Source organism: Meleagris gallopavo, chromosome 3 (assembly GCF_000146605.3).
Source record: "Meleagris gallopavo isolate NT-WF06-2002-E0010 breed Aviagen turkey brand Nicholas breeding stock chromosome 3, Turkey_5.1, whole genome shotgun sequence".
NCBI classification, from domain to species: Eukaryota; Metazoa; Chordata; class Aves; order Galliformes; family Phasianidae; genus Meleagris; species Meleagris gallopavo.
Genome location: NC_015013.2, coordinates 49,709,299 through 49,725,661, shown reverse-complemented (window position 1 = coordinate 49,725,661; position 16,363 = coordinate 49,709,299). Strand labels below are relative to the sequence as shown.

The 16,363-nt window shown below is 39.2% G+C and overlaps 1 protein-coding gene across 5 annotated transcripts in view; it reads left to right on the top strand.

Moving 5' to 3' along the window:
* The window catches only part of CHST9 (carbohydrate sulfotransferase 9), an 89,659-nt gene that overhangs the window by 1,346 nt on the left and 71,950 nt on the right, over positions 1–16,363 (top strand). For all 5 annotated transcript variants that reach the window (XM_031552848.1, XM_031552846.1, XM_031552847.1 and 2 more), the window contains exon 3: positions 5,612–5,867. In XM_031552848.1, the coding sequence (XP_031408708.1) occupies positions 5,768–5,867 (100 nt within the window). In that variant the 5' untranslated portion in view covers positions 5,612–5,767. The remainder of the gene's footprint in view (positions 1–5,611; positions 5,868–16,363) is intronic.

Genomic DNA, 16,363 nt, shown 5'->3' with positions numbered 1-16,363 from the left:
TTTTGCAATGAGAAAGTATCTGGTCTATAGAATGAAACCATTGACAGTGAATGTTTGGTGAACTGGTAAAATTCCAAACTCACTGTTATCAGTACTACTGGAGTATCTTCTCTGTTCTTCTTAAGCAAACAAAATGTTTCATGAAGCCAGTGGGTTAATCTACACGCTCACAGGTAGGACAGGTTATGCGTTTATCTGTTATTAACACAAACAAAGCTTTTTGTTTGTTTCCTGTATAAAGAAAATTAATACAACTGCAGTAAAATAACCTGTAAAGGAGCTATCTGCATAGTTACTTTGTGGGTTAAATTGATATGGTCTGAAGTTCAAGAGGACTTATGGTTGATGAGTAGGACCAGTAAGTAACTGTATTGCTATATGATCTCAGAAGTAGTGTGAGTATAATAGACTGCTTTCAGTCACCTGATGTTATTACTGTGGAGCAATTTAATGGCTTCAGAAACCAATATATGCTCTGGTAGTTAAAATGAGACATGTTTCATGCACTGCTTTGTTAAGAGATAATGAGAAACTGATTTAAATAAATAAAAATGGCCAAATCAAATGCAGAGCTTATTTACCGTGCCATGTTCCTCATTTTGTATAACATTCTATTCTATAAATTGCATTAATAAAATGTAATTACTATAACAGCACTAAGTTTGCTGTGTAACAAGGGAGAATGAAGTAGAAAAATGTTAAATATGTGTGGCTTGAGTGGTGGGAAGTTGCTCTGGTGATGCTGATTTTTGGAATTGCTGATTGTTTTTGAAACTTCAGTTGTAAAGGTTTCCTTTCTGTTTTTTAGAAGGGCTTTATTGTTTCAGGATTTTCAGTGGGTGAAGGAAGGATGCACACTTTAAGCAGTTTTCATCTTTGATAAGAAGTCCCTATGCATCCTTATGCAGCAGATTTCATTATATACATTTCAGATGCATATTTTATATGACAGATTCCATTATTTTTCTTGTGGCACTCGATAACAAAATTATTTTAACCTGATTTGTGAGGTTGCTAGGTAGTAATCTTCTGTTATTGCTAGTTGTAAAGTCATGCAGGCCAGATGGTGTCTTCAGTTACGCTTAGGCACAGCCTTCCTATAAGTGGCTCTGGAAGTTAAGAGGTTGCTGAAGTGTCAGCAGTACCAGTGGGCCTAGACAGAGCATCTCCCTCTGCAGTGCCAGTCACTGAAATGCTGGCTGCTATGAGGCGAGAGGAAAAACTCATTGCAGCACTGCCCCTCTGCTTAGACCCTATAATGAGGCCTGCTGGATATTTAACCTTTTTCTGTTTCCCAGCGGATTCCTATGGATCAGAAGGGCAACATTATGGATTTTTTTCATTCCTGCACATTTGCCCAGTAGCACTGAGTTTTATTGTCTTGATCTGGTTACACAGTTAATCCAAGCTTCTGTAAGGACTTCGACTTTAACCAGCTATAACAAGTTACACTCTGTGTAACTTGTTGGAGAGAGAGAAGAGCAAATGCTGAATATTTATTCCTAGTAGCCTCTCAGATAAACTAGGATGAGGAGTAGCAGTGCCTGATACAAGGAACTATGCAAGCGCTGTTAAGAGCTGAGGCTGTACCTTGTGTTTGTTGTTGTGAAGACAGATGAATGGGGTGTGGGGAGTGGAAAGGTGATCCTAGAGGATGCGTGTGTAGTACATGCACAAGTTAACTTGAGAAGTGAGGGAGGAGGGAGAGCAGTGAAGTGAGAAGATACCCTCATCTCCTTTTGCTGACTGTGCTGAAAGCAGCCTGGGCGGGTGTCCAGTAGGACGTTCCTTGGTGCAAAATTTTCCTGTCACTATGCTCTATGAAAAAGTGTTGCTGCTTGGGGGTGGAAAGGAAAGAGGGAAGAAGAAAATGTGGGTGGGCTGTGAAGGGTTGTGCCTTTGTGTGCTCTTTCTTGTTTTCCTTTTATTAATTCAGGTGTGCCTAAGGAGATGCTGAGTGGGTGGGAATTTGTGGTAACCCACAGTAGAATGAATGCTTTGACCATTAAAAGGAGCGTCTAGCTTTTTACCAGTTTTTGGGTGGTTAACCAACCACTGATTTGATGATCTTTTTCAGGTAAAGGAAAAAAAAATGGAGGGGAATTAAAACAGATAAATCATCTGTGAGGCAATCTATTATTTCTGTGTCTCTGATTTCAGAACCATGTGATGGTGGGTGGAATAGTGGCAAGAAAGTTCTAAGTTAGCCAAATGTATTGTGATCAATGCTGCTGGCATTGATCTGGAACATTAGAGAGGTACTTGAGTGCTGGAGATGCCTCACTTCATCTGCATGTGTTTCCTTGCCAGGTGGAGCAAAGTGGATGATGTAAGAAGCATGCCAAAACAGGGAAATGAATTCTTCCTCTTTTTTGAGTGTTTGTGCTCTTTCATTTGTTTGTGTTGGCCACATACAGGAATTTGTACCTTTCAGCTGGTCTTGAAACATGAAAGGGAAAAATGCAGGGATTTTACATTAAGGGTTTAAGGAATCCAAATTCCGTTAAATTTGACAATAGAACTAAGAAATTTAGCCTCAGAAGTGGTTGCCTATAAGCTTACCAGTTTGTTTTTTTGTTTTCTCTGTGGCAAAATTATTTAAAAAAAAAAAAAACACTCTGTGTTGCCAACAGAGATGTGTAGTGTTTTTTGTCTGCTGCCTTCCCTGTCTCTGTACAGCAATTAAGAAGAGTATGTATCAAGTTATCTCAAACAGTCAGAACATCCGTAAGATGTTGCCCTGTGGAAGTCCAAGTTAAAAGAGGTAGTACATTGGGGTCCACACTTCCAAAAGACGTAGGAAGTGGCTAAGCTAAAGTAAGAGTCAATCTTAGCATAGGAGAAAAGGACACAGCAGTTTCTTAGGCTGTGTTAACTTCCCTGGAGTAAGCATCCTACCCAGCAGGTCAAGCTGTCATCAAGTAGAGCCAGGACTAGGAGCGAAGGAAGTAAGATCTACAGCCTAACTGGGATGCTGGAGCTTCGTGTGGATAGGACTAATCTCTTTTGAAAATACTTACGTTGAAAGTAATTACTTGTTTGTTGCTCTCTCTCAGCCACAGGGGAGCATTCATCTTGATGAAAGAATATTTGCAGATATTCTCTCTTTGCCAGGATGCTAGGGAGTGTTATCCATGACCGTGATTTTTTAATGCTGAAGGAGCAAATCTGTCAGAGTTCTGTGATCATTTTTCAAGTTCTACAAGTAGACTTTTAGATACAGCCTTCTTTAATGCTGCTATCATTTTTTCATATATGAGTCACAAATCACTGTATTAAATAAATTAAACTGCTTTTCAAGCTGAAAGGCCTTCAAAATACTGTAAGGTAGCAGAATAGCTTTAAATTGTGTGGATTTGATATGTTTCTAACCAATGCTGAAATAAGTATTCTTATTTAAAGATAGTTTTAAAACTCAATGCATAAACAAATTCTACAGTTTTATATAAATTAAATAAATTGAACTAATTGCAAATAGCATGAAAATTTGGTATAAAGATAATTGTAATGACTGGTGGAGTAAATTGTCTACAGAGTGATTTCTTTTTCTTTCTGTGCTTACCTTTCCTTTGTAGTGTGTATGTGTGTATACACAATACATAGAGATAGTTACATATAAAAGTGTGTCTTACAAATTTTTACCCTCTCAAAACAGAAACTACCCTAGAAGAAAAACATCTATTTTTATTTTTAACAGATCAATTGTTGAGCAGGTACTGCTCCTGATTTTCAGTGTGCATCCAAATGTTAATAATGCATGTTTTGCAGGTGGTGCTGCATTCAGCTGTGATTGTAGTGGATTTCCACTTTTAGGTACCTGCAGTCTATTTTTTCTTTCAAAGATGCTCATTCAGACCTACAGGTGCTACTTTCTTTTTTTTTTTCCCCCCTCTAATCCAGATGCTGTCAATGTCCTGTTACAGGAACAGCACAGTTTTTGTCTATAGAAAAACAGAAGGATTTTGTATTCCTTGTTCCTTTAACTGAAGGCTCTTAAAGCATTGCTTATTGCTGGGAAGTCACTTCCTCATCAGCAGTGATTTCTGAAGGTGTGTAAGCAGTATAGTTGCTACAGGACTGATGCCAGGTGCAAAGGTTGGGAGTGGAGACCTGGGTAAACCTAAATGAGAATGATTGCAGGTCTGAGAATGCTGAGGGTGCTATAGGAAGAGATCAGAGTGGTACCAGTTAAAGAAAAGTGGGTTGGAAGGAGGCTCCACTACTAACACTTTTTCCAAAGGCATTTGACAAATAATTCCCTAAAGAATTTTCTTTGCTTTTGCCCAGTTTTCACTACTTCCTTCAAATACTGTGTATTGTAATAGTTGCAAACAGGTATATTATGTGGAGAAATTTGCATCTCTGCAGAAGGAAGGTGGAAAGAACTGTATGGAATAAAGCAACTATTAACTTGCCTACAATGTCCTGGGTTAAAACAAAGTACTTTGACCATACAAAAAAAAAAAAAGAAGACTTCATACAAAGCATTTATGTTCTCTTAATGTCTAGCTATCTGTCTTATACAGAAAAATTGCATGTAAAATGATATATACTTGGAGCTTTGATTTACTTTCTGCAGGCAGATTTGTGCTTCACAAAGTACTGTATAATTTTAATGGCAGAACTGGAAGGAGAGGAAATGCTCTGTGAAGTCATGAATGCTGTTTTGCTCTTTCTGAAATCCTTTGTCTCTAAGAAAACATAGTTAACTCTCTTTATTCAGCAGCCATTTTTAATATGAGGCCCAGCCATTACAGATGTGGCAGTGCTGAGTTATTTAGAAATAAGAACTTTTCTTGTGGAATGCACCATACTCTTACATTTCAGAATAACTATTAAGTGCCCATATTTTATTTTTCTGTTTATTTGAATGTACATGTGCTTCAGTTCAGTTCTTTTAATATCTGTCTATTTCCAGTATTTTTTTCAGTATCTCATCTTCATTTAGAAGCTCAAGCTTTTTCATTACATTATTTGCTGTTTACCGCATACTTCTATCAGATATTTACATTACAAGAGTATCCTATTGTGTGAATTTCAATTTATTTTTACTTCCTGCTTTGCAGCCTGATTTTAACAACTGCTCTCGAGCTTCTAGTAACCTGCTTTCAAACTAAACATGTTCTGAATCAAGTTAATGAGTTGCTTCTGATATTCTGCAGTGCCTTCTATATTCTATTATAAACTGAGTTTATGGCCCTTTTGTATCAGGCATATAGGACTAGCTAAATTACTTCTTGGCAAGATCATGTTTCCAATGAAGTTAGTGGCAAGAATGAGGTACCTGAGTCTTCCCATGTCACATAATATAGCTGGGTGAAAAGCTAATCAATTAATTTCCCAGGCATCTCATCAGGGCATTAATTCCCTCCATTACAGCAGCAGATGATGACGAGCAGTGTGGAGGTGGAGTGGTGGCCGCAGGCATTTTAAGAATTCTGTTTGAATCTCATATGGGATAGAAATATTTTCAGGAACATCAACAAAAACCTACATGTTGGAAATAATAGCTTGTAAGAGCTGCAGTTTGTACACAGTATGCTGTTTACAGAGTCTTTGGTGGAGAATGACGGTGTAGTGTAAGAACTGACTGCATCTGTTATTATTCCAGGTCAGAGTCTGGAGAAGGCACTGAAGAAGATGCAAGCACACTGAGGACTTCAAAAAAACAAAACGAAACAAAAAACAAAACAAAACAAAAAAAACAAAAACAAAAAAAAAAACATGCATTTTTCTGAAAGCTGAGAAGTAGCCCTCTGTTAGGGTCATGAACCTAAGACAAGTCTTTGTGTCGCTACTGATATTTGGAGTAGCTGGTCTACTCCTCTTCATGTATCTGCAGGCCTGGACTGAAGAACAGAATACAGGTACAGTAGGCTTCTGGGTTGTGGGTTTCTTGTGGTGGTTTTTTTTTGTTTTTGATAAAGTGATTGCATCCATGGCTTAAAAGATGTTTGGGATGTCCGTTAAGTAAGTGTGGACAACTCAAAGAAGTCCCCCTGTGTGGCAGTAGAATGACATTGACAGATTTGTTTCAATAACTGTTTCGTATGTACATGAGAAGAGGCCCCTAGGAACCTAATCATATCTCCTTCATTCGCAAAAATAAATGTTATGAAAGCATATTGTATGTATTTGAAGCCAAGCAAGTCCACTTCTGAAATAGTTTTATTTTATTACTTTGTGGGTGTGTGCTTCTTCTACATTTATGTTGTGTGGAAAAGCACTATTCTAATCTGAACAAAAATGGTAACAACACTCATAAGGAATCATCCCATCCCAGTGTTGTTATTGCTAGAGATAGTTGGATACTGGATTTGTGAACTTTTGTCATATGTCGCATCAGAGTCATGTTGCAACTTCAGCTAAATGTGTATTGGTACTGGCTCTAGGTTACGTTACTCAGTTGACTTTGTCAGCTTTCTCCTCAGTCCCCAGTACATGCTCAGCTAATCTAAAGTAAGCACCCTTGAAGTGTGTATGGGGTGGATATTTGTAACATCTTCATCACCCACTGTTTTGCTTTGCCAATATACCTCTGTTGTAGCACAGTGTGTCATGATGTACTTGTTTTTCTTTCTTCTCCCTCCTTAAAAAATGGTCTGTTCCCAGCTTGTTAAGAAGTACTGCCTATTATGTCCTCTTGCTTCTATTGCTTAACATCTATTTCCCCTGTAAAAAAAAAAAATATATATATATATATATATCTTTCTTTAAAATATACTGATAATATTGTGAAGAGAGATGTTCATAGAACCACATTAGTCGTTTGGTTTCATTGATCTGTGTTTTTATTCAGCATGAGCTGGTAGGCTGTGGTAAGGTAATTCTGCTTTAGTTCAGGGAAGGATAGCTGGGGATTTCTAGTGCATTATTCCTGCAATTACTTGATGTTGATTTTGAGCGTTTCAACTAAGTGCAGTGGTCACAATTTTGTTTGCTTCTTAATGTTTCTGGGCTGATCATAAAACCATTAAATATCCTGAGTTGGAGGGAATCCCCATAAATCATTGAGTCTGTGCAGGACCACCCAAAATTCAAACCCTATGTCTGAGAGCACTGTCCAAGCACTTAAACTCTGGTGCTGTGACTACAGCCCTCAGGAGCCTGGTTCCATGCCCACCACCCTGTTGGTGAAGAAACTTTTTCTAACCCCCATTCTAAACCTCCCCTGACACAGCTCCATGCCATTCCCTTGTGTTCAATTGCTGTCACCAGAGAGCAGAGCTGCCCTCCCATTCCGCTCATGAGGATCAGCAGGTTGCCAAGAGTCTTCTCCTCAGCCTCCTCTTCTCCAGGCTGAACAAAAAAGTCTCCACTTGTCTTGCCCTCCAGACCCTTCAGTGTCTTTGTGCCTTCCTTCAGATGTTATCTAATAGTTTTATGTCCTTATATTGTGAAATGCTGACCTGTACCCAGTGCTTGAGGTGAGGCCACACAGCACAGAGCAGAACAATGCTTCCCCACTGCTACCCACTTGCAGTGCTGGGCCTAATTCACCCCAAGATGTGGTTGACGCTTTGGGCTACTTGGGCACACTGCTGACTTGGGCTCAGCTTGCCATCAGCCAGAACTCCTAGATCCCGTTCCATGCGGATGATCACCAACCTCTCACCCCCCAATCTGTATGTAAATCCAGGATTGCCATATCCCAGGCATAGAATCCAGCACTTACTCTTACTGAACTTCATGCAGTTGGTGATTGCCCAACTCCCAAATCTGTCAAGTGCAGGGCCTCGTTACTCTAAGGAGAGTCTACATCTCCCAGTTCAATGTTATCCGTAAACTTACTTAGTATGCGTGTTAGTCCTGCGTCAAAGTCATTGATGAAAACGTTAAAGAGATCTGGACCCAGAAAAGAACTCTGTAAAACCCACTAGTGTATTTACAAGCTTATTTTAACAAACTGTTAGAAGTAGTATGGAATCCCTTTGGAAAGGCTCCTGTGTAATCAAGTGTTGACAAGAGTGTGTTGACAGAGGCAGACCTTACAGAGCGAGTCTTCCTTGAAAAATCTGTGCTGTTCTTGAGAATGTTAATGGCAGACATCTTTGCTTTCAAGGTAGTTCAGGAATGTAGATGTCTGTAGATTATTGATTTATTTACTTGCCGACATTCTTTACATTCCTTCCATCTTTTGTCCTGTAGTTAACCTTTCTTTCTGTGCTGTGCTTGCTATTACTATTTCTGTTCTCCTCCCGCACAAACTCACTTTCCTTTTCTCTGTATGTATGGACTGTTAAGAAGAAATAGGAGAATAAAGGGGAAATTAGAAGATACTGTGTTCTTTGGGGCAAACAGATGCCTTCTTTGAGAGTTTTCTCTTTGATTATATTGCCATAATTTTCATAGAGAGGCTCTTTCTTGTTTTCAATAATAAAATAGAAACTATCAGAAAATAACACAATCATTCACGAGCTTAAAATATGATTGCAGTCTTGTGCCCTTTTGTGTCAATGGACTGACAGCACTTCATCACAATCCAAACAATGAATTTTGGCATTCTTTGCAGTGGACAGGTCGAGCAGATCGGAAAGTACACGAAAAAAAAGTCGTTCTTTGGTGTCTGCTCTTGCTTGTTTCTCTTCCAGTTTAGAATGTAGAGAGCTATTCTGTTTTATTTCAAACACCTGTATCTCTTCTAAGCATTCTACAGCACAATTCTCTAATGATTTTCTCCTCCTTTCCTTGGTGCTGCATAAATTTGCAATGAAATGAAACTTATTTCTGTATTCACATTATGACTTGGTTTATGGGTACTTTCCACTCTTTTCTGTTGTGTTTTCATACTGATGTTTTTTGTGCACTGTGGCATTTTTGGGGATGAGCTGTCTGGAGAAGCACAAATTGACAAGTATCTATATAAGAATTTTATATTGTCTTCTAACCGTCATTAGTTGCACAGCTGTAAGATAGCTAGAGTTTTAATCTGCAAGTATTTGATTTGATATTCTACTGAGAAATGGAAAATGTTCCTTGTGCTTCTCAGTTGTTATGCCATGAGTCTGTAAAGACAAATTTTTGTTGTAGTTGGAACTGTTTTCCACTTTTGTGGTGCCCTGCTCAAGGCAGATAACAATTGTGTTTGCATTTGGTGAAGCAGAAAGTAGTTAAGGTTTGACTCAGCACAGGAATGCCATGTCTTTTGCTCCCTTCTGCGATGCTTGTGCTCCTCGGATTAATTCTAATCGTGGTTATAATCTCTATCCCTTTTAAAAAAGAAAAAAATTCATTCTGAAAAGCAGCTCCTAGCTCTGTAATGGTCCTTTCTGGCTTTTTGGGGAGACATTAGTGAACTGTGATAAGAGACAAGTATCTTGTTTTGTCTTTGTACATGGAGTGCGTAGAGACAGAATAATAAATCCATACTTGGATGTCAGAGCCCATTCTGCTGGATGTCATCAGTTCACCTCCTTGTATGGTAGGAAACAGACATGTCAAGGGCAATTAGGGATATGGATATCAACACCTACATATTTTACCAGGCTAACATCACTGGCATCAACATTGATAGTGTAAATTGTACTCGTGTTCTGCCTACAACATAAATGCAAATACTTATATAATATATGTTCATAGTCAGAAATGAAATTGGTATGAAATCAACTAAGTGCTACTGCTTTACTGGCCAGTTCTCCATACTGTCTTATGCTCTTCACTAGAGGCATTAAATACTGTGTCACTGATTTAAAAAGAAAGAAAAAAAAAAAAAAAAAGCAAAGTACTACTTATTATATTAATACTTTCCAGCAGTGTAATCTCAAATAGGGGAAGAAAACTAATGGGTCTTCCAGAACTGGTATTGAGTTTTATATTATGAATCTCTTTAATTAGGATGTGTGAGTGTGCATAAGACATTTGCGTTTTAACCCAGCTATGGTATAGGTGTGAATTATACTTTTAAGATAGAGTTTCTGATATCGTACTTTGAAAGCTTATGTTTTTGGAGGCTAGTATGATTTACTGTGATTGGCTAGTACAAAATTATCATTGAATATTTTTGTGGGTAGACTTGTGTGATGAGTGCTTTGTTTTCTTTCTTTTTTCAGTAAATGTATTGGAATTCATTGTTGTGGAGTGTGCTTATTAACTTCATGCTTGTCTGGAACTATTTCAGTGTTTCATGAGGTGCAGTATGACTGGTAACTATCTGGAGAAACGCTGCACTGTCCTTATCCTCCCATAGGTATCTAGCTCCTGAGGGTAGGAAAGTCTGCCTCTTCTTTTTCTCAGCAGCTGTTTCACCTTAGATATGGGTTTACTTGTACATGCTTTCTTCTTGCTTTGCAGGGCATAAGTGTTGCTATGTTTCTTTTGAATTTGCCTACAATTTTTTGCAGTACTATATGAGTGACTAGGCAGTTTTCAGCAGCCTGCTTACTTTTCTGATGCTGGAACATTTTGCTTTTTGAGCTACCGAGTAGGCTCATCACTTTAACTGCATTCTCATTTCTTAGGCTGATGCATTCATTTCTATGAAGAATCTGAAGAAGCTTTGCTCAAATTGTCATTAACAATCTCATTTTAAGAAAAATTTGACATCTCACAAAACAGCATGAATTGTGTCAGTTCAGTCTGCACTTGGTAGCTGTTGAGACCGTATCTGTGCTACTCAGCATGAAGGTGGGCTTTTTTTCCTTGCTTTCCTTCCTAGCCTTGGTAGCTCAAGATCTCTTGGATCATTTGGTAACTTGTTGAGATGCTTTGAGTCTATGAAACTTCTTCCTTGTCTTGACATACTAAGTAGCAGTTGAGTGTGTGTGAATGTGTGCAATACATGGTACCATTTAGTCTCTGTGCAGCTGATTTTTTTTTTTAATCTTTTTATTTAAACTTCACCCAAATGGAACAAGATTGTGGCTGAAGGGATAGTTCATATGTAATGACTTACAGAGGCAAGCATTTACAGAAAAATCAAAAGTTTTGTTGGAGAGTCTGACCGTAAATGAGAAAGTGCTCAATAACAGGTATTAATCATGGATAATCTAGTTGGTTTAGTACCTTTGAAATATTTGTTGTAGAAACCTTGGGTAGTTTGCATGAGACATTAACAGCAGGAGAATGTCGCCAGTATGACAAAGCAAATTTTCCTTGTTTACAGTGCTTAGCGATCAGTGAGACAGCGTGTTCAGTATTTACCCTTCTTATTAGAATATACTGTTTTCTCTATATATTTTCCTCATTACTGGCTTGAAGAAAAAAATAAGGATGATTGATTAGGTTCAGTAAATGCTGGTTGGTGAGTGATTTTATTGTTCTTGAAGTTTCTCATAAGAAAGTGGGAAGGGAGGACCTGGGCAACTACGGGCTGGTGAGCCTCACCTCTGCACCTGGGAAGATCCAGGAATAGATCCTCCTGGAAGACATGTTAAGGCACATGAAGTGGGTTATCCAAGACAGCCTGGCTTCACCAAGAGAAGATTGTGCCTGACCAAGCTGGTGGCTTTCTGTGATGGACTGATGGTATCGATGGATAAAAGGAAGGCAGCTGATGTCATCTACTTGGACTTCTGCAAAGTCAGGTCTTTGACATGGACCCTCACCACATCCTTCAGTTGAGAAACTGGAGAGAGATGGATTTGAAAGACAGACCATTTGGTGGATAAGGAATTGGTTAGATGGTCGCAGCCACAGGGCTATGGTCAGTGTCACCAGTCTTCACCTGGATATAAAGGCAGATGGTGTCCACCAGGTGTCTGTCTTGGGACTGGTAATCTAACATCTTCACTGACAACATAGTTGATGAGATTTGGTGCATCCTCAGCAAGTTTGCTGGTGGCACCAAGCTGAGTGGTGCAGTTGCTACAACAGAAGGAAGGGATGCCATCCAGAAGGACCTTGATAAACTTGAAAGGTAGGCCCTTGTGAACCAAATGAGGTTCACCAAAGCAAAGGCCAACGTTTTGCACTTGGGTTGGGGTAATTCCAGACACATACAGAACTTTGTGAGAGTAGCCCTGCTGAGGAGGACTAAAGGGTCCTGGTAGATGAAAAAACTAATATGAGCCAGCAGTGCGTCCTTGTATGCTGAAAGGCCAATGGTATCCTAGGTTCTATTAGAAGAGGGATGGCCAGCAGGGGGGGGAGGGGATTGTCTATCTCTACTCTGCCTGCATGAGGCCCCATCTGGAGTACTGCATCTGGGTCTGGGGCCCCCAGCACGGGAAAGACGAGCTTCTGGAGAGGGTTCAGAGGAGGGCCATGAAGATGATTGGAAGGCTGGAGGAGCAGGGCTTGTCCTGTCTGGAGAAGAGAAGGCTGTGGGTAGACCTGATTATGACCTTTCTGTATTTAAAGGGAGTTTATATAAACATGACAGCTTTTTTTCACATGGGTATATAGTGATAGGACAAGGGAAAATGGTCTTAAAGTAAAGCAGAGAAGATTTAGATTAGATATTGGGGGAAGTTTTTCACTGAGAGGGTGGTGAGATGCTGGAACAGATTGCCCAGAGAGGTTTTGGATGTCTCATCTCTGGAGGTGTTCAAAACCAGGTTGGATGGGGCACTAGGCAACCTGATCTAGTACTTGATCTAGTGATTGGCAATCCTGCTTATGGCATGGTGTGTAGGAACCTGATGATCCTTGAGATCCCTTCCAACCCAAACTATTATATGACTCTGATACTATGATAAGTCCAGAAATAAAACCAACCCCAAAACTCTGAAGTGCATTCTTTTCTATAGAAAATCAGTGTTAGAGAGCTAATCAGCTTAAAGGCTCTAACACTGGAAATACTCATTAATTAAAGATTGCAGAATGTGCTGTATTTAAAGTGTTGCTCTGTATAAAGATTGTTATTTTCAGGCACTCATCAGCTTAACTTCATAGAGGGTAAAATATCAGGCACATCATTTAGTATGGATTTTGACTGATTTGATCCTGATTTAGTGAAGATGTGCAGTAGCAACCTTCCTGGCAGCAAGCGGCTATAGTGTTTTTCAGCTTGGAAAATATGATCCTCTCAGTTGGTCTTTAAGAACTTTTACTCCTTCCAGTACAACTTGTATCAATTAAATTATTTTTCTTCACCATACTTCCCCATGATAACAAAGTCAAGACCATTATTGACATCTAGCAAAACTATGTGATACCTGGAAGCAAATAGAATTTGTCCCTCACTGCTTTGTTGTTTCAGATGATTTTGTGTTGATATTGACCGTGCAGCTTTCCATAGCACGATCCTGGCTGAAATCCACAGCGAAGTTCACAGCTCTAGCAAGTTCAGGCTGAGTAAGCACAGTTGTCTCTTAATCCTCTAGTTTCCTATGAGCCCACAATGATATGACAGTTATCAGCACTGCCGGGAGATGGTAAAAGTTAGTGTGGGGACAGGGAAAAAACTCACTGTCCTTTAGTCCCTGTTTAAAAAAAGAAAAAAAAAAAAAACAAAACACTTTCTTGTATGGATGAGTATAATTCTGTGCCTTATTTGCTGATATTTCATCTAATGGCACATAAGGTGAAATTCCCCTTTCCCAGAAGATCTCAACCCTCACCTTTCTTGTTGTAGCTGAGCATTGTCACTCTGTGCCCAGATGTTGCCCAGCTATGGGAGATCCAGCAAGGTTGATTCTTTTGAATTCCGGTAGGCCAGGTAGATGTAAGTGGTGGCTTAAGAAAAATTCAGAGGGATCTTCCAGGCTTTTCTTGGTTCTGGAATTAAATGTTGCATCAGTGTTCTTTTTTTTTTGCTTTCAAAACTTGCTTTAATGGGCCAGAGACAATGGTTTCGTTCATTTGCATTTTTTTCCCCCAGTCTGAGTAGTCAAACATCAGTCTGGCGCCTCAGGTCTGGCTTCATCTTGTTAGGGGTACTGTGACTTGTTTACTTTTTTCATTATCCAGTTGTTCTTTGGTGTCTTGGAGCTTGGCCCTCAAAGGTGATTCCGAAGTTTTTCCTAGCAATTTTGTCTTTCCTTTGAGTGCTAACATAATTAGAATACTTTGGCTTTTTGCATGTGGTTTCTGATGCCTTACCTATTACTTTAATTTTTATGTGTACGTTTAAAGGAATCCATGGTTTAGAAAATTGAGTCTCTTCCTGACAAATGGAGATAGCAAGGGGAAATACTTGTCTCTTGGCAAAGACTTTCATTGCTTTAGAATGTAATGCATGTTGGCCTAACAGTCACAAAATTTGACATGCACCTCAGGGGTCTGCTTCTGCATGTCATGGACACTGAGAAACATACAGAAATGTAACTAAAGATAGCAGCCTGAGGTTAACAATCGGAATCAATATTAAATTTTGCTATGAGAAAATGCCAGGTGAAAGAAGAGGAGGTGTTAATTGATTTCATACTTAACGTGATCGGAATGGACCAGGTCATTTCAGTACCAATTAGAATTTAGCAATAGGATAACTCTTACAGCTGTACATGTGTAAGGGCATAGATGAATAAGCAGTTAAGGATTTATAATACTTCCTACTACACATGAATTACAATCTTAATTTAGTTTCTCAGCTTGTACTTTGAAATAGCTCAAATGAACTGGGATTATCTGGAGTCATGCAGTTTTGAGCCCTAGGTATGTGCTTATAACTTCTCGATAAATTCGCAGTGAAAAAGGGGGCTTGGGAGCTCTTGCTTTTGATGATGATCAGTCAGGGAGATCTGGTGCATGAGCTACGTTAGCTGCAGCTGGAAGCATTCATGTATATTAATTAGAAAAAGGGAAATATCAGTGTCTGATCACCACTGATCCATGAAATACTTTGGTTAGGGAAAGAAAATGCATTTAATGGGAAATAATAAACATAGTAAATATTGTGTATGAAGACATAATAATATTTTTATTTATTTAAAAGTTTTATCTTTTGACTTTTGGTTGTATTTGATATTCTTGCTTAAACTTTGAAGAGGAGCAGACAGACACAAGGACAGGCACAAATATTCTCGAATGCTTTGTTGCCAAAGCCTTAATTTTTGTTATTCCTACTCACACACAGCTGCTGACCAATTTCAGACATGCTTCTGCCTGGGCTGGCAGCCTGAGTGTGAACAGGGGCATCACATTATTGGGTTAGGGTGGAGACCTTGGGTCTCCTGCTGGGGGACCTGCTTGCTGTGGCACATGAGTGGTGCTCTCCCTGCATAGCTGTGAGTCACAGTGTGATTCCCACTATCCTCAACTATGTGGGAAGCCAGCTTCTTTTGACAGCCTTTCAGGAAGGCTGAAAATAGAGCGCTGTGTGCAGTGCAAGCAGTGTGGGAGGGTCAGTTACTCTGCAGGAAGAGGCACAACATCAGTTCCATGTTCTTGAGAGAGACACAGTGTAGTGCTGTCGAGCTCTTGGTAGTGGGGACTGACTGGGAAAGGCTATTTGCCTTGTAGGTGGCTTTCAGGGCAATGGTGGAGTAAGAAAAGCTGGAGCTCTTAATTAAAGGATGGCTGTTTGGTGGAAGAAAGTAAAAGCTCCCACAGCCGATATCCTAGAGCCCTGTTGCTTCCCAAATTTCTTCCTGAACTCGGCCTCATTATGGTAGCAACTGTAAGAGAAACTTTAATAAAGTGAACTCAATAGAATTTCACTTTTTGCTACACTAATCTAAACAAAGTGATTTTATTATTCTTAAGGGAGAGGAGAACAACACACTTAATGACAAATAGTATGGGGAACCTGTGTTGCAAAAATATTATATTTTTCGGAAACATTACAGTATATTAAAGAAGTACAGTACACTTTTCAAATGAAGCATGGCAAGGTACATGAAAATTCACATTGATGCATTAGTTTTATTTTTGTTTATCCTTATTTCTTGCTCTTCATTGTTCTTTAAAGACTTGCTGATACACAGTATGCTCTGTCCACTACTGAGAGCTAATGTCAACGAACTGTTGACATTAGTCATGACACTTAAATTGTGTGTGAAAATGCAGCCTGGCAGTTCAACCATATCCTGTGCATAATTCATTAAATGTCATTGTTTTAAGATGATTCTGTAATTGTGGTCAAGAATTATGATGCATTTACCAGGAAGTGCTGCTCCTCTGTTCTTGATGTAGGGTCAAAGAACTGAGATTCTCCATGAACTTATGCTTGATTTATAAGCCACTTAGACACACTCACACTGAGTAGCTCTGCGGAACAGTTCTTAACAAAAGCAAGAGAAAGTAGTTTTCCTTTAAAAACTGAACTTTCCTTAGAAGTTTAAGATTCTCAAGATGTCTAACCTCTTCTGCCTACTAGCAGTCCTCTAAGAGATCACTGAATGCGTAAAATACTGGTGCTGGAGAAGAAACAATTGTCATATTCTGTGATGGTTGGGTGAAGGGGTGGGGGAGAGGAAGAGGGGAAAACAGGCAGGTTAGCAGAGAGACCAGAATTTAATTCTTGGCCTTTTTTTTTTTTTTTTAA